At 38.3% G+C, this 15,122-nt stretch overlaps 2 protein-coding genes across 4 annotated transcripts in view; one reads left to right on the top strand and one right to left on the bottom strand.

The window, feature by feature from the left end:
- The window catches only part of zc3h7bb (zinc finger CCCH-type containing 7Bb), a 55,577-nt gene extending 52,550 nt beyond the window's left edge, over positions 1-3,027 (bottom strand). For 2 of the 3 annotated variants that reach the window (XM_036560428.1, XM_036560425.1), the window contains exons 1-5: positions 2,929-3,027; positions 2,059-2,119; positions 1,936-1,972; positions 1,621-1,818; positions 873-1,031 (exon numbers count right to left, since the gene is read on the bottom strand). In XM_036560428.1, coding sequence (XP_036416321.1) covers positions 873-1,031; positions 1,621-1,818; positions 1,936-1,972; positions 2,059-2,117 — 453 coding nt within the window. In that variant the 5' untranslated portion in view covers positions 2,118-2,119; positions 2,929-3,027. Of the gene's footprint in view, positions 1-872; positions 1,032-1,620; positions 1,819-1,935; positions 1,973-2,058; positions 2,120-2,924 lie in introns of all 3 variants that reach the window. The other variant, XM_036560427.1, reaches the window with a different exon arrangement.
- A 1,199-nt stretch (positions 3,028-4,226) lies between these two features.
- On the top strand, positions 4,227-5,738 carry LOC118800230 (zinc finger BED domain-containing protein 4-like). Its single transcript, XM_036560430.1, has 2 exons — positions 4,227-4,763; positions 5,324-5,738. The coding sequence occupies exons 1-2, from the start codon at positions 4,292-4,294 to the stop codon at positions 5,506-5,508; spliced, it is 657 nt and encodes a 218-aa protein (XP_036416323.1). The 5' UTR covers positions 4,227-4,291; the 3' UTR covers positions 5,509-5,738.
- The last annotated feature ends 9,384 nt before the right edge of the window (positions 5,739-15,122 follow it).

Raw genomic sequence — 15,122 nt, forward strand, 5'->3', positions numbered from 1 at the left:
ACTGCTATCAATGGCTGGTGTGGCTTGAGTTGGCAATTGCCACTAATGAGAGTCAAATGCCAACGACTGGTGCCAACTGCACTGGCAGCTGCAACTACTGAGAGTCAGATGCATATAGCTGTTGATGGCTGGTGCCACTAGCGCTGGCAAATGCCACTCCTGAGCAGGAAGATGCCAATGGCTGTCTATTCCAGGTGCCAATGAGAGATCACTCTAATTAATAAAAATGAATAGCAACAAAATCATGATAAATGACCTTTACAACATTTAGTTTATTAATTAAAAACCTTCTCAACCTTGCTCCTGGAGGCCCACTGCCATACAAATGTAAGTGCTTTTCCTCCTTTTAAACCCACTGTAACTCAACAATGGATTGCTAATAAGCTGATGAGTTGTATCATATGTGCTAGGAATGGGGAAAACACTACACAGCACAGGTCAGTGGGCCTCCAGGACCAGAGTTGAGAAACAATGCCAAAAACAAAGAAACAAAAAAACAAAAAGTAATTCCACAATACATCTTCAGAGTCTTCAAATAGACACATACTCAACACTTCTCGTAAGTTTTGATTGCCGATTAATGATGTGCTGCTAACTAGTATAGTCAAGTGGCCGGTGTGCAGTGTCACAGGTTTAATCACTGGAATTGTTGGTATGTGCCTGTTTTGAGTGGCATAATGTGCTTCTGCATGGCAGGTGCCACTGTCAAGCACCACTATAGGAGTGTGGTGTCACACAACAGTTATCGATGGCAGCTGCCATTCACAAAGTGGCACCTGTAGATACATGCCATTTCTGGATGGCAGAGTACTTTCTGCTGCCAGATGCCAAAAGAGTGTAATGAATCAATTTCAACCTCTCTGAATACTTACATGAGGCGCAGTGAGCAGACAGCCAGTGCCACACTCGTAGGCCTCCCTGAATCGACCCAGCTCTCTGAGGCACAATGCTTTCCTGTAGAGTGCTCTACGGCTGCCCTCTGAAACGCACAGGGCACTGTCACAGTCCTGCACCCCTCGCTCATACTCACCCTGAGCAAGACAAGAAAGACAACAAAATAAAACTGTCAGGCACAGATTCAGCAGTATTCTGACAGTCACTCAACGTTGTGGGCATTCTGCAAGCAAAGACATGAAGATGCATTTAATTTTTTTGTGAATTTCTCTACCAGCAGTTCAAACTCAGGAACACATTTCCATCAAGACTTTCACATATATTGTAATTGGACACATACTGTTTGGTTTGGCTTTCCTCACTTTTCAACAGCATCGTGACAATTAAGATGTGTAATGGCATATTAAACCTGTCATTTATGTTTCCACATGTTTCCATATGTCTTTAGTTTTTGCAAAATTTCAAATACCGGCAAACAATTTATCTGCTAAAGTAGAAAACTGATTAAATAAACTTTGCCTCTATTTTTAAAATCTTACCAATAACTGCCATTTCCATCGTCTACATTATCAAACACTTCAAAACATTATTCCACTTTCTTATAAAGTCCCTTGAATGGAAACCCATCCACTGGTACCTCTGCATTTTGCTGCTATGATTCAACATGAGAGGTGGATGCAAATTGTTAAATTAACTGACCCATAGAAGGTGAACGAGCATACTTACAAGGTTATAGTGTGCAGCTGCTCTGTTAACATACAGACTCTCCAGCAGTTCTGGAGGAATCACCAGTGCTTCAGACTGGGCATACCGGGCTACATTAACACCCTCACTGTAGTGTGCTGCTGCCTGCCTCCATTCTCCGTCTCGAAACACTGTGTTACCTTCATCCAGCAAATTGCACACTAACTGAGTCAAAAATGCCTAAAACAGTATAAAAGGACATGAGATAAAGATTCCATTTGTGACTTTAATAAATTAACTTTACATTAGATACACAATTACAAACACCAATGAAAGTTACATACAGGACATACTGACCTCATAACCTTCAGGATCAGGAAAAGGCAAAGATGACCTGCAGCAACAAAGAAGACAATTCTACTACATCCATGTAGTAACGTCTTGCGTGCATTAAAAAAAGGAAAAAGCAAAATGACTTACTGAATGAATCCCAGAGCTTTCTCAATTTCCTCCTTGCGTTTCTGTCTCTCTGGATCCATACCTGCAAATTAGAAAAGAGCATCAGTGGACGTTTACCAATGTTCAAACTTGACATACAAAAAATAGAAATCTAATTATAAATATTGTTACAAAAACAAAACCACGGCAGGATCGCTGGCGTCCTAAGTGGCATTGTTTCGCTCGAATGTTCAAGTTGGCTTATAATTAGCCTGACAGTTAAGCGGTCCAACAAAAAATTAGTCAGTCAAGAAAACGTTGTAGTCATCTAAACATTCAGGTCCAAGTGAACGAAATGAACTATAGTTACACGAAGTGGCTCAGCTATTTTAGTTGTGAGGCCTGTGTTTTTTTTTAAGCCGAGCTGTTCCCAGCCAAGCCCCGCGCTTGCCTGGGGAAAAGGCCGTGAATATGGACTTAGCTAGCTAGCTAGCTAACCTACGGAGCAAACACTGCCACAAGTAACAACGCGCAACCTTGGTAACTAAAAAGGAATTCATTCGCTTCGTATGACTCGCTTTTTGTTCACGTTCATTGTCTAAGTAGCTAATAACGATCCATGAAAGCCGCTGTCAGCAGCCATAACCAGTAAAAAAGTTAACTAAAACGTGTTATTTTATGTTTATTTACCCAACTAGGAGCTAACGTTAGCCACTACAGCTAACGACATTTAGCCATATAGCTAGCTATCTAGCTAGCTTGCCGGCTAACCGAGCTGTAAAGTTATCTGTCAACTTTGGTTTGTTCACGGATTTATTAAGTCCACAAACAAACGGACTGCATGTAACCTAACGTTAGTTAGCTAAGGTTTATTACAAAAGTGGCTTGTTTTGTGCACGTTCACTTACCCACCTCGCTAGTTTATAGGGTAAAATCGACTTCACTCCCAGTCTGTTTTTAAGACACAACTTAATTCCTTGGAAAGTGGTGCTGCGAGCACAACGCCTGATTACTCTTCTAAACTCATGCTTTCAAAAATATCCGTCCCCCCCAAATTTGCTAACTAGAGTTGTTAAATCTGGATGGAACATGTGATACTTCCCAGTTGGTTTGTCCAAGTTGCGCTCAAGTTTAATAGGACCGCTGGATAGACTTCGGGGTCCTAGAGTCTGACGGGTCCACGGTTACGTTTTGATCGTTAAAAGTTGGCGATTACTGAATCAATTCGACTCAGTAATCGAGTTACTCAGATTTGTACAGTACATTACTCGTCTGTTTCAATACTGTTTTTATATGTCCATTGACTTGCCTTTGCAGTTTTCCCTTGCGGGAATCTCTACTGGGGGAGGCGTATCGTACTGTATTAGCTACCGAGAGGTTTGTTAGATGCTTTGGAAGCTCGGTAAAGTTAGGCTGATATTGGATATCCAGCAGATATTCACGTTTCACCCTTCCTGTTGCTCACTCAAATCACCTAAAATCTCAATCAGAATTACATTTTCAAAATTGCAATGAAACAGAGAACAAACTACAATCCTAATATTTCGTCCTAATATCAAAATTCACAAAAACTGGTGGATTGAAAACCCGCTTGAGAAGTGCGGGTACTGTTTAAAAATGTAATACATTCACAGAGATAAGGAACCTATTGGCAGTTTTAACTGATTAAACATCTAGTGGATTGGCAGATTGCCTTGTCAAACATTACAACACATTCCAGTTTCTAAACATTTTACTAACATAACTTGGTGAAACTGTATCATACTTCATTAAGCCATTATTATAAATTTGCTGCTATGTACATAAAAAAGTTGTGTGAAAAAATACAGACTTAGCAAAAACGTGCTATAACTGTACCGAGGCACACCACACAATCCTACTGCAACAAATGTAAGAAAATGCTACTATGCTGGAGGACTTTGTTCCAAAAAGGGGAGCGACTTCAGTAGTGTGGAGGTGGTTTGGTGATAAAATCTCGGATGTACAACAGACCACAGTAATATGCAAGATATGCAAGAAGCCTGTAACAACAAAAGGGGGAAACACAACTAATCTGTTTCACCACCTCAAGCAGAAGCACTCAGTTGAGTATGAGGAAAGTCAAAAATGCCGCGAAGAGTGCTCATCAGCCAATGTGAGTTCAAACCCAAGCAGACAGTCTACACTGACTCAGCATAGCATCACTGTATCTCTGGAAAGCTGTACTCCGTATGACAAGAAGAGCAAACGTTGGAAAAAAATTACCGACGCTATCGCGTTTTGTTTGGCTAAAGATATGATGCCAGTTCAAACAGTTGAGAAGGAAGGCTTCACACAGCTTATTAAAAAGGTAGACCGCAGATATAGCGTCGCTAAAAGGCAATATTTTTCAAGGACAGCACTCCCGGACATGTATGAAAAATGCCGTGATAAGGTAGCAGCTTCACTGTCTTGTGCAGAGTTCTACGCCTCCACCATGGACATATGGTCAAGCAGAACTACAGAGCCTTATCTTAGCCTAACAGTGCACTACATTAACCGCGAATGGAAGCTGTGCAGCTCCTGTCTTGAGACGAGCTACTTTCCCGAGGACCACACAGGGCAAAATATAGCAGATGGTTTAAAGGAGTTTCTCCAGTCGTGGTGTCTCAAAGAGGAGAAACAAGTGTGTGTGACAACAGACAGCGGGGCAAACGTTGTTAAGGCAATTGAACTGAATAACTGGACCAGACTGTCATGCTTTGGACATCGTCTCCACATTGCTTTTGGTAAGTTTTCTTTATTAATTTTTATGAAATATTCGCCTTTGACGTTATAATAGCACATGAACAAATACTTTTACAATAACGTTACACAGAGGGCCCATAAAACGTCTGATATCGTCTGACATTAACGTCTACGTTGTCTGAAGTTTCATTCAGAGCCTGATAGAAAGTTTGATTCATTTTCCTGAACCGATTGCGAATCAATTAACCGACTGTGATTCAACTAATTCGTTTTGCTTTAGAGTCATTGTCAGTGTCAAACTGATTCATTGCTACCAAGTGAATCAAAGCCAGTGTACACTAGTGATGAATGGTGGAACTGTAGCATATATTTTAGCCTGGGCAACTGACTGGTTTGTTTTCTATTTACCCATCAAATAGTACTATAGATATAAGTTTTGTTTTGTTTGGACCTTGAGGAGATTAAAATTCTATAAATTGAGAAATGTTACATAGTTATTGCATTAACAAGTCATTTAATATTTATGCTAAGCTAACCATATATTAAAAATATACGGTTTCCAAATGCCTAACTTTAAAGTTTTTTTTTTCTTGCTTTGCAGAGAGAACCGTTAAGGACGCCAGGGTTGACAGAGCAGTGGGAGTTTGCAAAAAGATTGTGAGTGCTTTTTTTCTCACAGTTGGAAGAGGCAATGGGCTCTTCAAGATGTTCAGAAAGACATGGGCCTACCCCAACATAAACTTGTACCAGAAACTCCCACGAGATGGGGTTCTAGGCAAAGGATGATCCAGCGGCTACTGGAACAAGAAAAGGCCATCACTCAGGTCTTGACTGCTGACAGGTCAACAAGGCACCTAGTCTTGACATGGCAAGATATAAAGGTTCTTGACTCCGTGAACAAGGCCCTTGGTCCTCTTCTAGAATTTACAGACGCACTGTCTGCTGAGGACTATGTCACTGTTTCATGTTTGAAGCCTGTGCTTCAGTTATTTAACAGTGACATTCTACAAGTGAAGGAAAATGACACAGACCTCACCAAGACTATAAAAAACTCAATACTGGAGTACTTGAACAGCAAGTATGAAGACCCTGAGGTTGAGGAACTGATAAGTCTGGCAACTATGCTTGACCCACGCTTCCACACTCAGTACATGGGCCCAGAAGAAATCCAGATCATGAAAGCCAGAGCAGTTCAAGAGATGGAATCTTTTCTGTCAGAACAGAGTAGCACCTCTGCCTTTGAAGCACCTTTACAAGGTTCAGGATCAGCAGAAGGCACAGTAAGTGATGCAAAGAGGCCAAAGAAGACTCTTGGAAGCTTTTTCAAGAGGGCAGTACCTGACAAGGGTGGACAGTCTGAAAAAGAGACAATTGAAGCAGAGCTGAACAGCTATTTACAGTGTTCTCCAGCAGCAACAGTGAGAGTGATCCTCTTGCGTGGTGGAAACTGCACAAGATTAACTTTCCTTGGGTTAGTCGTTTAGCAAAAAAATACCTGTGCATCCCAGCTACCAGCCTCTGAAAGACTTTTTAGCACAGGAGGCAATATTGTGACTTGCCAAAGATCAGCACTGAAGCCTGCTACAGTGAACATGCTTGTGTTCTTGACAAAGAATCTGAGACTGTTATGTTGGTGCACGGAAAGCCACATGGGTTACTAACTTTCTGCCTCTAATTGGTAGCATGTTTAGGCAGCATTTCAGAAATGAAGGTGCATGTGTTGCACATTATGCCTTTTTTGAAGGCCATATTTGTTTTGCATTTACTGTGAAGCTTTACGAGTATTATTATTATTTTTTACGAGTAATTGTTTACATTTGCAGTTTATATGCATGCACAAAAGTTTCTGCACTTTAATTTTGTGCTAGATTTTTTTACATTTGTTACAATACATTACCTTTGTTACATTATTATATTTTATTTGTAATTTATTATTTTATACAAAATCAGAGTTGGTAAGTTAATGATTACAAAATAAAAAAAAGTTTACAGTTTTTTTGTTTCTACTGAATATTTAAAACATATTTATACAAAATAAATCTTTAACATTTATTTTGTTGTAATAGTATGTTTTTGAAATTAATAAAATATTATTCAGTGTTTTGTCATATCGCCAAAAATATTGTTATCGCAGAAATATCCTTAAATATTGTGATATTATTTTAGGGCCATATCGCCCACCCCTACTGACAAATATACTACACTTAGTTTGCTAAGAAATGCTTTGTTTAAATTTTAAGTAAATGTTTCAGTAATAAATAGGTACTGTGACACATCCATTTGAAACATAGATCTAGGGACACATTTGACAAACATAACACATTTGACAAACATAATACTTTTTGGTAAGATAAGACCTTGTTGAGTTTTAAGTAATTTTTATAAGCAGTAAATTACTATTGTGATACATCCAAATGACATACAGGTATAAAATTATATGTATTCTACAAAGAAATGTCTGACAAACATACTACAACTTTTAGTTTGGTAAGATATGCTTTCATTGAATTTTCACAAAATGTTTAAATAAAATTCAACCAAAGTATTTTTTTTCGAACTAAAGCTTACACATCTCTATACATTTTACATATCAAACAGCAGCATTTTTTATTTATTATAATAAAAATCCTCCAATTTTAACAATTTAATTTATTCTTTAACCAAAGTTTGTTGTAAGTTTATGATACTTGTCAGTGTAACAAACTATTGTGGCATGATACATGTACTGAGCAGGTTTATTAGAGACAATCCAACACTCATAGTCATCAGAACCTGGAGTCAGCACGCAGATAAGCAGGGATAACAAAACACAAAAAGGGTCAAAACAAGAGATATCACAAAACAAGAACAAAGAACACAGCTAATGCACTAGGAAATTTGCAAGACGTCATAAGTCAAAAGACCAAAAACACAGGCAGTACTGTGCAAAAGCCTTGGACACTTAAGTAAATGGGTTAAAATATTTTATCTTGGTTGTAAGTGTGATTTTGCTAGTAATAACACCATATAACTTTAGAATAAATACATCAATACAGTAAAATATAACTAGAATTTCTTGTATTCAAAAACATAATTGAGATATTTGAGCAGGTTAGAAGAAGAAGTTTGGTTCCCTTCTCCTCAATGCCTATTGCATGTGTTCAAAACCACAGACCAGCACTCCTGATTTAACACACTGAGGGCTTGAGTAGGTAAACCCACTGTTTGGGTTTGCAAACTACAAATAATACTGGGCGTCCACAAAGACAGGTTTAGAAATAGTTAAGAGAACACATTCACTGTAAAAAAAAAGTTGAAATTTTATGGAAAATAACTCTGTATACACAATTGTATACACAACTCAACTAAATCTAAATCAACAAGCCAACTGTTATTTTAAGGTTTATGCCAATAATGGCATATTACATTAATTTCTTATTTTTTACAGAAAAAAATAAGAAATTAATTACATACAAATTCATGTAAAATGACAATAATTATTTGTAATTAAATATGTAGCACATAATATAAAGGTTTATTTCCATACTAACAATTTAATGTTTTTTCTTTGTACTTGTAAGGTAAATTTTATTAGCTTTATATTTTTGTATACTTTTACTCTCAAGGTTGCAACTTTCAGGCATGTTCTGGAGCTGGATTCACAAAAGCTTTCTTTAGAAAAAACTTGAGAAGTTTTTTAAGACTAACACTAAGAAGCTCTTAAGAATGTTCTTAAATGCAAACTTAAGAAGTTTTCAAATATTCTCTTAAACTAATCTTAATTTTTTTAAAGATATGCATTGTTTTTTAAAACAATATGCATTGTTTTCTTAGGTATGCTACATTGCACTTTACCATGTACCATAAATGAAGCAAGATACACTTTGAATGTGTATTAACTGTTTTTTCCGTTACTTAGTTTAATCCGCTCAGAGGAGCAAAACTGAGGAAAAACATCAAACCAAGCATTTAAAAAAATTTTGCAAACAAGAACTAGAGGTAATGGGAAACAACCAACAGGAAAAAAATCCTCTTTGGAAATATGATAATTGAGGGTTGACGGATGAGGATGCTCAGAAGCAGCAGAGGTAGTGTCTGTGATAAATTTAGATGCTCAACTTGTCAACTCTTACAGCCTAAGACAAGTGTGAGGCTGTCATAAGATTAAGAAAACATTTAGGCAGGGGTGTAAAAAGTACTGAAAATACCTACTTAAGTACAAGTACTGTTACTACAGTGCAAGTACAAGTAAAAGTAATAGTAAGTAGAATTACTCAAGTAAGAGTAAATAAGTAGAAAAAGTACTTAAGTTCTTGAGTTACTTTTTGTTTTTCCGCTGTCACAACCTGAAAATATTTCTGAGCTGACTCGGCTACATCATTGGAAATAATCTAGTTTGTATGGCTTCTATGATGGCTTCTGCCGTCCTCACCACTCCTTTAAGGGCCTTGCGGTTGCAGGCAGTGCAGCTGGCTGTACCAGACAGTGATGCAGCCCGTGAGGATGCTCTCTATGGTGCATTTTTAGTAGGCAGACCAAACTTCCTGAGCCTGCGCAGAAAGACGAGCAGATCTCACAATAGTGTTGGTGTGGAGGGACCAGGTGAGATCATCAGTGAGGTGTACGTTGAGAAACTTCACACTGCTGACTCTCTCCACTTCGGCTCCATTGATGAATAGGGGAGAGTGACCACCCCTCTGAAGCTTCCTGTAGTCCACAATCATTTCCTTTGTTTTGCTGATGTTGAGACAGAGACTGCTGTCATGGCACCACTCTGACAGAGCGCTAACCTCGTCTCTGTAAGCTGTTTCATCTCCATCAGTGATGAGGCCTAGGATGGTAGTGTCATCAGCAAACTTGGAGATGATGTTAGACGTGTGTCTGGATACACAGTCATGTATATACAGGGAGTACAAGAGGTGTGGAAGAGAAGCTGTTCCCAACTTTCACCACATGGGGTCTGCTCGTCAGGAAGTCCAGTATTTACACACCTTTCAGTGAACTGTGTAAGGAACAAGGTTTACATTAAACTACATGCATTTCATGGTTAGATGATTCTATATGACTTCCTAATTTATCTGTTTTTAAAATGTATTTTTAGAATCCCTGAAAGACTGTGCAGAGGTTATTATTTAATTAAGTTCATTTAAGAGACAAAAACTGAAATTTTTGAAATTTTCAAAATTATGAGTAGATTGTTTAATTAATAATGTAATTTTAGTGCTGCTGCCCATCAGCTCCCTGGACTCTAGCTTATGTTAATAGGTATGAACCTCTACATACAGTTAACACATTTACAGCCTCCAAACTGTATATTTTCAATGATATCTGTTCAGAACATTTCTACCATTAAAATCAGCAGCAACATCAGCAATTTACCCAGCTTTCAATTTTTTAGTGTAAAAGAATTTAACAGGCAGATGTAAAATAATCCAGGTAATAATCTAGGTAACAGCTATTGCTAGTGGACCGATGGAATAGAAGTAGCAACAGCAACACACCCACTCTAAAATACATATTTTCAAATTTGACGTTAAAGGCGCACTCGGCTGTCATTGGCGAGTTTCCTGAATGACTGTCAGTTTAACCAATCCTGCTCAAAGAAACACGATAAGACAGCCAATACCAACTGTTACAGCATGGTAGCATAGCAACTAGGAAAAGATGACTTGTAAAAGAAAGAAAAATAGAGAGAAGAAAAATGTGAAAAAAAGTAATTTAGGATTATTAGTAGACTGTTATATTAAATTAATTGGTCAGATAATGTTTTCATTACAATGTATAAATAAAAAAATAGTAATGTGTGATTAGGTTTTATTAATACCTATATGCTTACACACACACACACACATAGACATGGTACAGTATATAACATATATGTATATATTTCCACAATTAGTAAGTTTAAGGCCTGCCAGGAGGGGCAACCATCGGTCAATCCAGTCCATCAGTCCATCTGTCTCTAAGTCTGTTGTTCAAACAGAACTCCAACACACTGATCCATATGCTGTTTCTCCTCTACATTTAGCCTACTTAGCAGAGGATTACTATCATCATTATTAATGTTATTATTATTATTATTAGGGTTAAAGCACGAAGTGCGTAGAACCCTATTGAAATTGTCAAGATTTTTCTTATTATTAGGGTTCAAGCACGAAGTGCGTAGAACCCTATTGGAATTGTGCGGATTTTTCTTCTTATTAGGGTTCAAGCATGCAATGCATTGAACCCTATTGGAATTGTGAGAATTTTTCTTATTATTAGGGTTCAAGCATGCAATGCATTGAACCCTATTGGAATTGTGCGGATTTTTCTTATAAGGGTTCAAGCATGCAATGCATTGAACCCTATTGGAATTGTGAGGATTTTTCCTATTATTAGGGTTCAAGCATGCAATGCATTGAACCCTATTGAAATTGTCAAGATTTTTCTTATTAGGGTTCAAGCATGCAATGCATTGAACCCTATTGGAATTGTGAGAATTTTTCTTCTTCTTATTATTATTATTTTTCTGCCCTGAAACGGAACGCACAGCCCAAACCGTAAGTCCTAGAGACACCAAACTTGGTCAATAGGTAGTAGTCCCTCCCGCTACTCAGGCGCAAGAAATCAGCCCAGTCAACCACAAGGGGGCGCTACAGCGAAGGCCAACGCGTTTGGGTCTATATCTCCTAAACCAGATTTTTGCCAGACAAGCCATATTTTTTTCCTGGTTCTATGGGTCCAAATAAACCTTTTGGCTATTTTGATTATTTAGCTCCGCCCACTTAGATTTTTCGCAATACTGCAAAATGTGCGAAACCTACTTTTGCGAACTAGTCCTCCAATTTTTGCCCGATCCTCATCCGTTTGGTGTCAAAAAATTCAGAAGAGCCTCAAGGTCAATAATTATCAAAAACATTTTAAGTTTTCCATACAACATGGCTGCCATATGCAAATGAACCCTTCTGGATAAATTCAAAATAATTCAGAATTAATTGAAAAATCTGTAACTCAAGAATCCTTCAGCCAAAAAATTTCAAACTTCTCAGGCCATGTCACTAGCCCATTCTGAGGTAGCCATTCGAATTTTGTGCGCATAAGTAATTAGGGGGCGGAGCAACAAAAACAGGGCATTTTCTCTGCCTCTGAACATCCGATCAAGCTGAAACTTGGCATGCAGCATCCGCTCGCCAGTCTACAAGTGTGCATTGAAGGACGTTTGGATACATTGAAATTTGTGGTCGCCATCGGCCAATAAGCATTCAGCAGGCCATTTGACAGGCTTAACATTGACCAATCATGACGAAACTTGACTGGTGTCTATATGTAGCCACTTTCTAACAACCAGTCGAGTTTCAAAATATTTGACCACTGGGGGGCGCTATTTCAAAAAATTACATATTATTACATGTTATTACAATATTATTAGAGTTTTCGCCTACAGCCTATTGTAGTACATTGGGACAAACAATTTTGCCAATACATGTTTATTAAAAATCTGTATCGTTTTTTTGTAATAGATAAATGTTTCAAAACCCTATTTTTTGAACTAGTCTCTGGATTTTGATCCAATCTTGTCAAAGTTGGTCTAGAACAATTCTTTGGCATCTCTAGGTACATAATTATCAAAAACATTTTGACTTTTCTTCTCAGGGTCATGTGGATTAATCACTAAATTCCTGCGTACGTGGTATTGTTAGCTTGATTAGCTATAACTCACCAGCCATTGGTCAGATCATGTCCAAACTTTGAGGATTTATACATATTGAGATTCTAATGGTGTCTGCCAATTTTGGTCCACATTGGCCTTTGGGTGTGCCTTAGCACTCAAAAACACTGAAAAATCAATGACAATGCTATTACAATGTTATTACAATGTCCACATATGAACTATTGGTGTCATATGACTCAGTCCACTAAGATGAACAACTTTCTAATTACATGTTATGTCAAAAATTGCACTGCTTGTCTTTTATTTTGGCTTATTCTTTCAAAGATTTCACTATACAAAGACTTACTATACAAAGGCTTGAAGCCTGTTTAAGCCTAATATAATAGAAGGCTTGAGGCCTTTTTAGGCCTAATGGGCGAAACCAAAACCTTGAGGCCTTTTTAGGCCTAATGGCCTAAACCAGAAGCTTGAGGCCTTTTTAGGCCTAATGGGCTAAACCTGCAGAAGGGCCCGTACTGCTGTTGCGTGCTTGAACCCGCTCATTGCCGCTCGCGGCTATATTTATTATTATTATTATTTTTCTGCCCTGAAACGGAACGCACAGCCCAAACCGTAAGTCCTAGAGACACCAAACTTGGTCTACTGGTAGTAGTCCCTCCCGCTACTCAGGCGCAAGGAATCAGCCCTGTCGGCCACAAGGGGGCGCTACAGCGCAGGCCAACGCGTTTGGGTCTATATCTCCTAAACCAGATTTTTGCCAGACAAGCCATATTTTTTTCCTGGTTCTATGGGTCCAAATAAACCTTTTGGCTATTTTGATTGTTTAGCTCCGCCCACTTAGATTTTTCGCAATACTGCGAAATATGCGAAACCTACTTTTGCGAACTAGTCCTACAATTTTTGCCCAATCCTCATTCATTTGGTGTCAAAAAATTAAGAAGAGTCTCAAAGTCAATAATCATCAAAAACATTTTGAGTTTTCTATACAACATGGCTGCCATATGCAAATGAACCCTTCTGGATAAATTCAAAATAATTCAGAATTAATTTAAAAATCTCTAACTCAAGAATCCTTCAGTCAAAAAATTTCAAACTTCACAGGCCATGTCAGTAGCCCATTCTGAGGTAGCCATTCGATTTTTGTGCGCATAAGTAATTAGGGGGCGGAGCAACAAAAACAGGGCATTTTCTCTGCCTCTGAACATCCGATCAAGCTGAAACTTTGCATCCAGCATTCTCTCCCCAGTCTACAAGTGTGCATTGAAGGACAATTGAATACATCGAAATTTGTGGTCGCCATCGGCCAATAAGCATTCAGCAGGCCATTTGACAGGCTTAACATTGACCAATCATGACGAAACTTGACTGGTGTCTATATGTAGCCACTTTCTAACAACCAGTCGAGTTTCAAAAGATTTGACCACTGGGGGGCGCTATTTCAAAAAATTACACATTATTACATGTTATTACAATATTATTACAATTTTCGCCTACAGTCTATTGTACTACCATGTGACAAACAATTTTGCCTATACATGTTTATTAAAAATCTGTATCCTTTTTTTGTAATAGATAAATGTTTCAAAACCCTACTTTTTGAACTAGTCTCTGGATTTTGATCCAATCTTTTCAAAATTGGTCTAGAACAATTCTTTGGCCTCTCTACGTAAATAATTATCAAAAACATTTGGACTTTTCTACTCAGGGTCATGTGGATCAATCAATTATTTCCTGCATACGTGGCATTGTTAGCTCGATTAGCTATAACTCATCAGTCATTGGTCAGATCATGTCCAACCTTTGAGGATTTATACATATTGAGATTCTAATAGAGTTTGCCAAGTTTGGTCCAGATTGGCCTTTGGGTGTACCTTAGCACTCAAAAACACTGAAAAATCTATTAAAATGCTATTACAATGTTATTATAAGGTCCACATATAAACAATTGGTGTCATGTGACTCAGTCCCCTACGATGAACAACTTTCTAATTACATGTTATGTCAAAAATTGCACTGCTTGTCTTTTATTTTGGCTTATTCATTCAAAGATTTCACTATACGAAGACTTACTATACAAAGGCTTGAGGCCTGTTTAGGCCTAATATAATAAAAGGCTTGAGGCCTTTTTAGGCCTAATGGGCGAAACCAAAAGCTTGAGGCCTTTTTAGGCTTAATGGCCTAAACCAGAAGCTTGAGGCCTTTTTAGGCCTAATGGGCTAAACCTGCAGAAGGGCCCGTACTGCTGTTGCGTGCTTGAACCCGCTCATTGCCGCTTGCGGCTATATTTAGGGTTCAAGCATGCAATGCATTGAACCCTATTGGAATTGTGCGGATTTTTCTTCTTCTTATTATTATTGTTATTCTTTTTCCGCCCTGAAACGGAACGCACAGCCCAAACCGTAAGTCCTAGAGACACCAAACTTGGTCAATAGGTAGTAGTCCCTCCCGCTACTCAGGCGCAAGAAACCAGCCCTGTCGGCCACAAGGGGGCGCTACAGCGAAGGCCAACGCGTTAGGGTCTTTATCTCCTAAACTAGATTTTTGCCAGACAAGCCATATTTTTTTCCTGGTTCTATGGGTCCAAATAAACCTTTTGGCTATTTTGATTATTTAGCTCCGCCCACTTAGATTTTTCGCAATACTGCAAAATGTGCGAAACCTACTTTTGTGTACTAGTCCTCCAATCTTTGCCCAATCCTCATGTGTTTGGTGTCAAAAAATTCAGAAGAGTGTCCTGGTCAATAATTATCAAAAACATTTCAAGTTT

The sequence above is a fragment of the Colossoma macropomum genome, unplaced genomic scaffold, assembly GCF_904425465.1.
Source record: "Colossoma macropomum unplaced genomic scaffold, Colossoma_macropomum, whole genome shotgun sequence".
NCBI lineage: Eukaryota > Metazoa > Chordata > Actinopteri > Characiformes > Serrasalmidae > Colossoma > Colossoma macropomum.

What these genes read in the sequence shown, in the direction of transcription:
- LOC118800230 (XM_036560430.1), top strand. Translation starts at nt 4,292, where the DNA reads ATGATGCCAGTTCAAACAGTTGAGAAGGAAGGCTTCACACAGCTTATT. An exon ending in TCGTCTCCACATTGCTTTTG is followed by an intron (nt 4,764 to 5,323) that starts GTAAGTTTTCTT and finishes CTTGCTTTGCAG; the next exon opens with AGAGAACCGTTAAGGACGCC.